Genomic DNA, 12,046 nt, shown 5'->3' with positions numbered 1-12,046 from the left:
AAACAACTCCCCATTGATAGAAGAGAAGAAAGAGAGAAAAACGCATGTGGCAGGCACTGCATGTGGCATGTGGCAGGTTGCTTGTTGCCTGTCTTGCATGCGTGTAACTGTTGGATACGCGCTTTAATTGCCACACTTTATGCACACTTTTAACGGTTTTATCTCTGCGTGTCTTGTCTCTTGCAGCAATCACATTGCGAAAAGCAAAAGTTACTCGGGCATAGCACCCATTGGCATTGGCACCCAGGTGTTGCCTCCACTCGGCGTCGGCGGCTTTGTCAAGTTGCGTCATGTAGCTGACGATAAGCCGAGCACATCAACCAAGGAATCACAACAAACACCAACTGATAAGCAGCAGCAGCAGCAGCAACAAGAAGAAGAAGTTGAAGGTGAAGCGGAAACAAACACAACAACTGAGGTGAGTACTTGACCCCAATCTGCATTTATTCATTGCTGATTCACTTGACTCACTTCTATTTGCATTTCCACTTCCACTTTCCGATCACACAGAACATGGGACCCGATCAACGCACAATTGCCAAGACTGGCTCCATTGCGGAGCGTCTGGCGGCTCTCCAGAAGAGCGGAGAGGATGATTGGAAGAAACGCGTCTCGAAGCGCGATGAGGTCGATGAAGTACGACGTGAAAACTTTGTCAATGTAAGTACTAAAAGCAATAAAATGATTATAAAATTCTAGTTTAACACTCCTCAGGATATTATAATTCACTAAATTAAGACTCTGAGTCAAAAATATTTAATTTATGTTCAAAATACTTATAAGAATCCCAGTGATCAAATTATTAACTGAGCGCAAAATGAAATTCAATATTCTGATCAAGTTTTTCCTACTCGGCTTAAGAAACTGAAATTTGGGTATCGTCTTATCCGTGATTGATTTTATCACAGATTTCAATATTTTTATCTGCTTTTAGGATATTAATTAATAAAATAATTTTTCATTTTATTTTGGAAGCACCTTTATTTTGTAATTTTCGTACAGAGTTAATGTAGGAAATATTGGTTTTTTGCGAAAACATAGATGATTAGTCAATACTCACAACTAAAAAAAAAATAATAAAAACTAATATATTCTTTCATAACTCCTTCTTCAGTGGGTTAACTTGCCTTAACACACACGTGCCCACAAAACCACAAGGCATAGCCAAGTGATAAATATGCCAATTGCGATTCCGATCCAACGACTGAATCCGATTCCTATTACAAAATTCCCCTGGCAATTGCGTGAAAAATGTTTCCTTATTGTCGGTCGAGGTATCATTTTGTGATTACTCGTAACGCTGCAGATTTTCTTTCATTTTTCATTTTGCTTTCAACTTTTCGCTTCGCTGTTGCTTTCTGCAGTCGTTAGCCGAGCGTTAAATCTCTTGGCTAAATGACATAAGCCAAAAGCGTGCAAAAAGTGCAAGTGTTAAGAAAAAAGTGCAAAGCGAAATGAGAGCATTTAACATGACACCTACATAAAAACATAATAAACACAGCATAAAAAAATATTTATTTAAATAAAATAAATACACATTTTTGTTAGTTCAAAACTAAAATATTCACACAAAAATGTCTTTAAAATTGAAAATATCTTTTTTGTTTAGAGTTGCTTGTGATTTGAAATGCCACAGAAATTGATTTGAAATGCCATTTGGTAATCGTTAGTTGCGCTAGCAAACGCTAGGTGGCGCTATTAAGAGTCTGCCTGAAAGTATGCAATAATTTTTTTCTACATATATTTTATGTTGTGCAATTTTTACGGAGAGACCTTTCATTTTTAATTGCATTTAAATCTATTATTTAAAACAACACAAATCAAATAAATATTTGTTTAGTTAGCTTACAAATTTTGGTTTCCTTTTTTTTTATTTATTTTAACTTGATTTCTTACAACTGCCAAAATTCTATGCAGAAATGCAAAGTCAACTTGACCAAGTTAACACTATTTATCATTTTACTTTCATTTTGTGGCAGCTGCACATGTCCAAAATATCAATTAACTTGCTTCACTTTTATGGGCAGGTGACATTTCTGCCAAAAAATAAAAAAGGAAAATAAAATACTTGCAAAAAAATTCAATCGAAGCAACAACAACGACAGCAACAACTTTATAGCTGCTGACAATCAACGAAGTTTAGTGAACTTTTCTCTCTCTCTCTCTCACTCTTTCTCTTTCTAGCTCTTGCCTCCTTTCTCTGTTTGCCTTATTAAGAGCCCATAATTATGCGGGCATGCTGAGTATTCATAATATATGAAAGAGTACCCTCCTCTTTACCTCCCTACCCCTCTCCCTCTCTCTTGTCCCTGCTGTCAGCTTAATGTACAAGTAATCACATTTAATTACAATGAACACGCCCACTTTTGGGGCATCATCAGCAGCTGTTGTTGTTGTCATTGTTGCTGCTGTTTGACTCTTTTTGCGGTGGCTGGCTTTTGGGTGAAATTTTTGAGGAAATCATGTCAAACAGATCTAACGATCTAAAACGGGAGAGGGGCAATGGGGAGAGGCCCACACAAAATGCTCACGAGGCAAATGAGTTTTGAATTGTTGTTGTCGTTCGGCGAATTACACGCTACTTGAAGTTGTTGTTATTGTCGTCGGTTGCCTACGTTTTTCGGGTTGCCTCGAGATGCAGATACAGATACAAATATATCTTAAGGCGCTGAAGCACTTGACGCCTGCGCCTCAACTGCCTACAGTGGAGCAAGGTCAATAGAAAGGTGAAGAAATTGTAATTGCTTACGATGGTTGTTGTTGCTGTTGTTGTTGCCCATTAAATGACTCACTTTAGTCTTAACTTTAGTCAAATCTTTAAAATAAATTTCGCTTAAGCAAGAATGTGTCACACTGTGCCTGAATCAGAGCTAAAGAACTATTTAATAGTTTACTTTAGTTTTAATGCCTTTTGTTTTCAATTTTATTTCTAATCTTAATTTAGATGCATGTTCTACTTAATAGTTTACTTAAGTTTCTTTGCTTTATCTTTTCAAATTTAATTCTAATAATAATTTAGTTGAATTTTATGCACTGTTGAGCAAAAATTCATGCGCTGTTTGGCAAAGATCCCAAAAATATTTTAGTGGCCCAAGTGCAATTAGTTGGGGCAGCTGGTGATGCCTCGTAACTGGGTAAGGTCACAGCAGCGTCATCAGCATGAATATATACAATAGATCTAGTAAATTTTCTGACAAAATAAAAAAATTGCATATTGATTCATACTTTTAATTCTAGTTTAGAATTAAGCCTAAGTTTAGATATTTCTTACCTAATAATCAAAGAATATCAAGCTTATTTTGCAAATGAAAAAAGAAAATACTTTCTAAGTTATTTTCGAATTTTTTTCTTATTTTATTTTAATTGCGTATAGTTCTTAACACACTTTTATAAGAAACAAAGGAGTTCCATTAGCATTCCTTACTTCTAAAAATAAAAAAACAAATATGCGAATTATTTGTAGTCAAAACAAATACTTGACCAACTGTTTGTGTATCTCAAAAATGGAAGTCAAGCAAATCTTTAGATGAAGATCGAGCAGGCGAAATATTGTTGTTATTATTGTTGTTCTGCCAGTTACGTGTGTTGTTGCTGCTGTTGTTGTTGTTGTTGTAGTTATATATAGACAGGCTCTGGTTGTGGCTGTGACTGCGACTGCGACTGTGGCAGCAGCTGCCTGCCAACTTCCATTTAGCCATAATTTTCTTTTTCTAAACTTGCCTTGTGGGCAGCATCAACATCGGCAGCCACAACAACAATTACCAAATGAAAAAATAATGAAGAAGCAGAGAAGGGGAAAACTTAAGGCTGCCTTTTGCCTTTGAATTTACTTGGGTTGCATTTGGGTTGGGCTCTTGGCCTGCTCTGTCTGCCACTTTATCTTCTGCTTCTGCTCTTTGCTCCCTTGTCTCCTCTCTTCACTCATTGTAGTCGTACTTGGGTCCAGCTGTGGCTGCATTTGATCTCTGGCTTGATCTTGAACGTGCTCATCTGCCAGCCAACCTCACCCTTTTGTATCCTCTCCCCCTCCCCGCCTACATTCTTCCACTGCCTACACTCAGAGAAAATATAAAGATTTTCATGCTTATAGAGGATATATTTAAGTGCGATGTCAAATGTGACTTAGCCAATCTCACAGATTTTAAATTTGGCATAGTCATATATAATCCAATAAAGTTCTGTTGAAATCTTACTATTAAGTGCTCCAGAAATACAAATCAACGAACAATCTATATAGTTTGGTTTGGTTTTCGGTTGATTTGCATTTCTGAAACACCCCGGATAGCTGTCACAGAATTTAGTCTGAATTTTAAATTTAAGATCGATTCATACTTAATTTCAGAATTTTATTACACAGCAATCTTAGAATTTGAAGAGCAATGCGCTATAAATTCAGGTTGAGACATGTCTTATTTTAGGATAACATATTTTTCTGAGTGTATGCCCCAAAGTCAAAGCCCAACAAAGTTTTCGTCTCGCCTGTTGCCTCGTTGCTCGTGCTGCTGTTGTAAATTGTTTTGTGAATTTGATATACTTGCAGCCTGTCTATGCCTCCTACCCCCCAGCCCTACTCAATCCTTACCCCAACCCCTTCTCCTACTTGTTGCAACGTCTTCTGTGTGTACTTCATTATGGTTCGCATATTGTTCGTTTGCGATTATGTTGTTGTTGTTGCTATAGTTGTTGCTCTGCTGTACTTGTTCATTAGTCCATGCCACAGCTAGAAGAAGAAGCAGCAGCAGAAGCATCGCAATGACAGTAGCCAGCTCCAATTATTGCTGTGCTTGTTGTTGTTGCTGTTCATAAAAAAACAGAGTTCTAACTGCCGCCTTGGCAAAACTGTATAGTTCCCCCCCCCCCTCTCCTCTCCGCGCCTTCTTGTCGCGTGTATCTGTATCTGTATCTGGCCCCTTGTATCTGTATCTTTACAAGCTGCAAATATGCCAGCGGCTGCTGCTTATTGCTGATTATTTTTATTGCCTCCTCTATGTGATTCATTATTTTCTTTTAAGCATTTCTTGGCTGTCAGTTGTGGCACAGTGCGATAAGATGGCCATTTTATTTCTGCTTTATTTACTTTTTAGTTTTTCTTGTCTTTAGTTTTCTTTATTTATTGAATTTTTAGACTATTGCATCATCAGCGTGGTCTTTGTTTTTATTTGTCTTTGCATTGCTTCACTTGCAGTTCCTTTGCAGACACTATGCAAGTGAATCATCATCAGTTCCCCAATGAACATAATCATCATCTTCATCTCGGGCTTTGCATTCATCATTTACCCAAATTTCAACGCAGCAGCCCTTTGCTCTCTTTCACTCTGGCTCTGTTGCCTGTCTGCTCTCCATGACGATCTCGTTTATTACGTTCGCTTCAATTTAAATTCCCTCCTTTTGCCGCAAACGAAAACAAGACTCGTCATCGCCGCGCTCTCTCTCTCGCTCTGTCGCTGTGTCGCTCTCAGGTCTACGCTTGACTTCGGCATTTCACGTCTCAGTACGATTCGCGACTCCACAGCGAACGCTTTGATTTTCGCTTCGTTTTTTCATATTGCATTTATTATTCGCTTCGAGTTTTTGTTAATGTTATGCATTACTTTTTTGCTGCCGGTATTCATTGACATTCAATTTGATAAGCCGCAAATCAAAATAGACGCGCGTGTCAATTGGGCTCTCTCACTCTCACTCTCTCTGTGTCTGTGGCACGCTCAATTCGCTCCGATTGCATAAAAAGTAATGTGAAGTTATTTCCTGACTGGCAAATGAGTTGCATAAACTGTCAAATGCGGTGCAGCAGGAAGTGCAAAAAGTAACAACTATAATTATAATTAAAAAATCGAAAAACTAATTAAAAATCATTTTCAAACATTTGCACCTGTGAAAAGAGCAGTCAAAATATGACAAACTATTATATATATTTTAATAAAATGAAAATGTATTTCAAGGCTGGCTATTCCACTCACACACACACACACACACATACATCTTTAAGAACTTTCGAATGTGGCGAATTCACCGTTGACCGCAATCTGTGGCCATTACAAATCGTGATTTATAAATAAGTCTAAAATCACTCAGCGTGAAATGTTCTCAAATAAAAGCAAACATAAATGCATATGTATATAAAAATGTGGGTGACATGGAAAGATGACATAAAATGCCTGAGAAATGTCAACAATTATTAAGAAAGAAGAGTAAATCACTAGCGCACATTTGTTTTTATTGCGCGTGCTCTACATTGCATAGCTATTCTATTTATAAACATACTTAAGTTTTAAGCATTGTCGGAATATTCTTATTGGAACTAAACAACAGAAAGAAAGCTTGCATTCCAATGGAATTTGCTTTACGCATTGCGTCTCTTTTACTCCCGCACAGCGGCTTATCAAAGTGCCAATAAGGGAAACATGCACAGTTGACCTCAAGCTGCCGACTACTTGCACAAAAACCCCAACAACAACATCAACAGAGTAAGCAGAATTCTGCGCAAGTGCAGCCGACGTTGTAGTTGTTGTCTCTGCAAAACTGAACGAACGTGCGCATCATAAAGCACAAGATGACACGAGAGCGGGAGAGCGCTGAAATGGACAAATAGTGAGAGAGCAACAGCACTGAATCAAAAGAGAGCGCCATCGTAGGCTGACTAAAAGCTGCGCGCGTCGTCGGTTAGTTAAGTTTAAGACGAGCAGCCGAAGAGAACGACCGCTGGGTGCGTCGGAATGTAAAACGCGCCTCAAATATAGAAACAAAAAAAAAACGGAAAAACAGAAAAGCAGAAAAAGAATCAAAACAAAAACAAACGATTAAAGAATTGTAAAATAAATAAAACGCTGCTGCTGCCTTGTGGGAGTATCAGATGACAGACAGTCTAAGATAAAAATACGCAAACCGTTGGAATATGTTTCGTTGTATATAAATATTAAAACAAGCTGTGCGGCAAATTGCAAAACCAAAACCAAACTGACAGCACTTAACGAAAGGTGTGTTTGTGTGTGTGTGTGAGTCTGCGAGTGAGCGAGAAAGGACATGCATTGATGCAACAGATAAAATATTGCAAAATTTGACAAATAGAATATTCAACTAATTTTGCAATATTATTCTGTAGCGATAAAAGAATAAATTACTTATCGAATCATTTTTTACAATCCTTTGCACAGTGTGTCGTGATGTCATGGTAATTGTGTCGCTTATCAAAGACTGAGAAACGATAACAATAAATAGAGAAAATCGAACATAAATAAAACAGCGGAAAAAGTCAATAAATACTCGCAAAATCGAAAGTCAAATTGCAAATTGTGATAAGAAACTAAAAGGAGAGGATAAATAATGATGTCGGACTACGAAATGTATCTGGAAACAGCCTGGGAATGGATGAGATACTTTTCCTACCTCATGGTGACCTATGTCCTGCTGACACTTCTTCCGAAATCCCTCAAGCGAATGAAGCGCTTTGCGGATGCGGACTACGAGGCGAATCGTCAAAGATTCCATCGTTGCTATGGCCCCGATCTCTGTTGCCACGCCCACCTGCAGGGACAGGAGGCGCCTGTCAAGCAGAAGCAAAGGAAACCCGTTACGCGTGTTTATCCCAAGCGACAGCAGCCGCAGGTAAAGGAGGAAGTCACTGTGGCGCCACCTGTGGTCAAGCGGAGCAATGTCACCAAGATTGCGCGCATGTTCGAGACGGGAAACGCGACGCGGCAGGTGAGCCGAGTGCTGCCCGAGATTCGCATGTTTGGAGCCAGCGAGGAGTCCAACGAGTCCACGCCATGTGCCTCACGCAAGGGCAGCATTGCCACACAGCTGTCGGCGCAGTTGCAGCACATCGAACACGCCATGCAGCTGTGGCAGGAACACGAGGAGGAGCAGCAACACCAACAGCAGCATAAATCCTCCAAGATTAGCGACTGGGAGCCCATTGCGGTGCCTCTGCCAGCGATAAGACGCACGCGCGGCACCTCAGCCACGCCCTCGACCGCCTCCCCGTTGTCCAGCAGCCCGGAGCCCGCTTCCCCTGTGCTGCTGCGCCAACCGCCCGCCTTGTGCCTCAAGTCCAGCATGGAGGACATCTTCCAGGCCATTGCACGGAGTGCTGAGGAGTCTGTGGGCAGCAACAGTCTGTCCCCCATCCAAGTCACCTGCATCGACGATATACTCTCGGAGCGTAGATTCTCGAGGCCCCTCTCCGCGTACTCCATCACGGATCTGCTCAACGAGGAGCAGGAATCGATCTATGTGAATGAGACGACGCTGCAACCGGTGGCCACAAGTTGAGGGGCAGCTGGATGAGATCCAAGTGGATCAGTTAGTCACCTGTTCACCTGTTCAGTTCAGTTCAGTTAGTCGTGCCATCGAAAGACTTCCTGCCCCGCCCACCGCCCGTCTCTGTTACTCTCTCCCTCTCTCTGCCGCTCTTCGTACTTCAATCCGTCATTCGCCTTTGTTCGAAATGACTCAGAGAGTAAATGAATAGCACTCGCAATGCGAATGAACGAATGCAATAAATGCACTCACATTTTGTTGTTGTTATATTTATGTGCAATATGCCACGCCCCCTGCCCATTGCCCCACTTCTCCCACTCCTACCCCTGACAACAGTTGTTTTTGTTGTTTAACAACTCCCATTTCCCCATTTGCATTTGGTTTGTTTAATTAAAGAAAACTTAAACAAATTCAAAATAGCATTGGAAATCAATCAAAACAGAAAGTAAAATTTACATTTGATTTTTGTTGTACTTATGCTTAATTAATAATTTATAATAATATTGTAATACAATGCCAAACAAGAGTATATCAACTAAAATCTCAAGTGACGTCACGAGAATTGTAAATACGCAAATAAACACATAAACTTAATAATATTTTTATAAAATACTTATATATATTATAACGATTTCACTATGAATTTCTAGTATTATTTAGTTCAACTGTAAACTGCAATAATTATACAATTATAATACGTAAATATATATACTTGAATAAAATTCTTGATACCTGCGAAATTTTCTTAAATTTATAGTCTTTGTCAGCTGTCAGAAAAGTGCAATAATAAATTGATTGTGGGTTTAATTATACTTATCTTATATTTGCCACGTTCTGGGCTTCGGCAGCTGTGCAAGCAATTTGTTTAAACAATTTACAAATTTAAATTTAAAGAGGGTATTTTGGAATTTGTATGCATTTTGGAACACTCAACTAAATGAACTCGTCTCTTTGTGAAGTTATCTCTATAAAAATTGCATCTATAGCTGAAATCTATAGCTATTGTGGAAATTTCTAGGTAGGAAGCTAAGCTGTGAATTTTGAAATTCTTGTTATTTCTTTAAATATACCAGGAAAATGCATTGGAAATAATTTAAAATCTTTTTAAAAGTAATTATATATACATTTTTGTTCAAATCTTATATATACATTTTTTATTCTACTCTTTTATTCAAAATTCAATACTATACAAACTCTAGATATCTTTTTCTTATCTAAAGCTGTCGCATTTTGTATTTTCTTCAACGACACCTCCAGTTAGGGTATTCTATAGTCGTATACTCCTCACCATCACTATTTATCTGTATTTAGCTGAAGCGTGTCTGCAAAATAAATTGACGCAAATCAAAGTTTTATTTTCGCTGTTTATTCATTAATTATAAACTGACGCCTCAACTGTGTAAGATTATAAAACTGAAATGTATAAAAGTTATTATTGTTATAAATCTTTTTAAGTTATTAAATTGGTTTTTTTGAGTGATGAGTTGGACAAAGAGAAAGGTTGCGTTTTCTGTTAATCGATAGTTACATTAATTTAAGCAGAGATTGGCCTACAAAGGCAATTAAACTATGTTTTTTATACAGTTTATAGTTCTATGTATAAAAGATACTCGCGAGTGCAAAATGCCAATGAACTTTGACCAGTGGCAACAAAGAGAACAACAATAACAACAACAGCTGTGTGCTTATCAATGCTGCCTCTTTTAGTTGCACAATCAACTGAATTAATTCATAAATAAACTGAATACACTCAGATACTAGATGACTGGAGGCTGGATGCTTGGGTTTGTTTACAATGAATGAATGCGAAATGGAAATGGAAACTTTTCAATTGAGTTTTGATTGTTTTCTATAGATACAGATTTAGATACATTTGCATCTGTAACTAAAACTACACTTGAACTTGTGCCATGTATGTAAAACTATTGGCAAATTGAAGCGGGCAATAAAAATATTTAAAAAATACAAATTTATAAAATTCAAATAATTTATTCAAATAATAAAATTGATGAAATATGCTAATTTTGGCATTTTCGTTGAATTTTCGCATGTAAAAAAAGGCAAAAACAACAAATAGCAATAAAGAAGAAGACATGTGAGTTGCTAATGTATTGTTGTTATTTATTGTTGCTGTTGTTGTTATTTTTAACAGCTGCCTCAACAACAAACTTAACATTTTTTCGATTGTCTCTGCTTTCATGTTTATTTGGTTTTTAGGTAGCTTTTACCCAGTTTTTTTTTAATGTTGTTTATCAAATTTAATGCTGATGATTCATCGACGCGACGCTGCTCAATGAAGTGTGGAGAGCGGTGAGGGAGGGGGGAAAGGGGAGGGGGAGAATGGGCCACAGTTCCATTATGATGACACACTGAAACCTACAATCAAATTCAGGAGAATTTCAACGCTTTTGATATCGATTTGAAAGAGTCGACAAGGTCGTGAATGCGAATGCGAATACGAATCATGTTCGAGTACTCACTGTGATATTCGAATCAGTTGAGTGAAGTTGAGTGCCGTTTATATAATCTCGAACATAAGCACAAAAGCTGCACCAATAATTGCCAATCATTTGTGTGCAACTGTGCAACAAATCAACAAACTGATAAACCGAAAATTCAATTAAACCATATATTTATTTATTATGCAATAACAATATGTAAGTAAACGTGAAATAAAAGAGTAAGAAAGAGAGGCGAAAGAGTACATATATCACATAGAAAATATTATCAAAGAAATATATCAAGATTGTTCCTTGAATCGATAAATCGACAAATACAGTAAAAATTAACTTATATAAATAAACAATATAATATAAGAACCTCTCTCTCTATAATAATTGGAATTACAAATTTTAAAGAATATTTATGGGAATTATTTAAATGACAGTGGAACTTTAGTATAATATCTATTTGAATTTTTTTTTTTATTAAAATCAGAAAACTTTTGTGATTTTATCTTGAAACTGTGTACGAATTTCTTTAAATTATGCGCCTTAGCTGAGTTCGTTATAGCTTGTCTCTACTGTTTTGGGCTTAAGGTGTGTCTTTATCAGCATTGCATTGACATTTATCGAATGAGTTATGGTCTATAACCATTTAGTAAATGCTACCTGCTATGCAAACAGCTGATAGAACGAGTCTTCTCTCCTTCTCTTTTTGCTTCAATCTCTCTCTCTCTCTTCCTCACCTAATAAACTTATCTTTATTATATGATCTGCCAATATTTACACTTAATTTGCGGCTTAAACTTTAAACTAAACGTAGGTAAACAAATCAGCTCTCTCTTTTTCTCTCTCCTCTCTCTGTCTCCTTCTTTCTCTCTCTGTATCTCTTCTCTCTTTAGTGTGTAATCTTAATCTTAGATAGATAGTCTCTTATCTTATCTGCAATTGCACATATCACAAGCTCTCTCTCTTTCTCTCTATGTCTCTCTCTCTCTCTCTCTTGCGTAGGTGCTTCCCCCTTTATCTACGTTTTTTAGGTGCCATCGACGTACTCAATTGTCGATCCTCAGTTCATGATTCCGTTTCGTGTTGTTAACAACTTCCGAATTAAATTTGCGCATCAATTTGTGCGATTTCAATTAGCCAAGTTTTAAGTTGCGTCTGCTTTGACTTTTGGTCATTGTTAACATTAAATGCGCACTTGGCTAAAAGGTGTGCCGCATCTATAAGTGTGTGTGTGTGTGTGTGTTGACTGATTGAAATGCAAAAAGTGAAACTGGTAAAAATGCCTTTTAAACTAACAATTTAACCAACTTACTAATTGAAAAATGTTGACAAAGCCCTCA

The 12,046-nt window shown here is 37.6% G+C and overlaps 2 protein-coding genes across 5 annotated transcripts in view; both read left to right on the top strand.

Annotated features, from left to right (window-relative positions):
* LOC117786932 (serine-rich adhesin for platelets) overlaps positions 1 to 12,046 on the top strand; it is a 132,280-nt gene that overhangs the window by 114,773 nt on the left and 5,461 nt on the right. The window contains exons 13-14 of the mRNA XM_034625357.1: positions 187 to 418; positions 511 to 660. Coding sequence (XP_034481248.1) covers positions 187 to 418; positions 511 to 660 — 382 coding nt within the window. The remainder of the gene's footprint in view (positions 1 to 186; positions 419 to 510; positions 661 to 12,046) is intronic.
* LOC117788551 (AF4/FMR2 family member lilli) lies at positions 5,544 to 11,964 on the top strand. Of its 4 annotated transcripts, XR_004617773.1 has the most exons (3): positions 6,354 to 6,974; positions 7,152 to 8,365; positions 11,667 to 11,964. XR_004617773.1 is itself a non-coding variant. In XM_034627337.1 (2 exons), exon 2 carries the CDS (start codon positions 7,321 to 7,323, stop codon positions 8,266 to 8,268), a length of 948 nt encoding a protein of 315 aa, XP_034483228.1. In that variant the 5' UTR covers positions 5,544 to 5,727; positions 7,152 to 7,320; the 3' UTR covers positions 8,269 to 8,980. The 4 variants fall into 4 exon arrangements, 3 of the variants coding, with proteins under 3 accessions (XP_034483228.1, XP_034483227.1, XP_034483226.1); XM_034627337.1 differs by lacking the exons at positions 6,354 to 6,974; positions 11,667 to 11,964 and adding an exon at positions 5,544 to 5,727 and having other exon boundaries at positions 7,152 to 8,980; XM_034627336.1 differs by lacking the exons at positions 6,354 to 6,974; positions 11,667 to 11,964 and adding an exon at positions 5,544 to 5,803 and having other exon boundaries at positions 7,152 to 8,980.

The sequence above is a fragment of the Drosophila innubila genome (assembly GCF_004354385.1).
Source record: "Drosophila innubila isolate TH190305 chromosome 3L unlocalized genomic scaffold, UK_Dinn_1.0 0_D_3L, whole genome shotgun sequence".
Taxonomy (NCBI): Eukaryota; Metazoa; Arthropoda; class Insecta; order Diptera; family Drosophilidae; genus Drosophila; species Drosophila innubila.
Note: the sequence above shows the minus strand (reverse complement) of the source record. Positions and strands in the feature narration are given on the sequence as shown.

Excerpts from the sequence above, each read along its gene's own strand:
- LOC117788551 (XM_034627337.1), top strand. The coding sequence starts at position 7,321 with ATGATGTCGGACTACGAAATGTATCTGGAAACAGCCTGGGAATGGATG.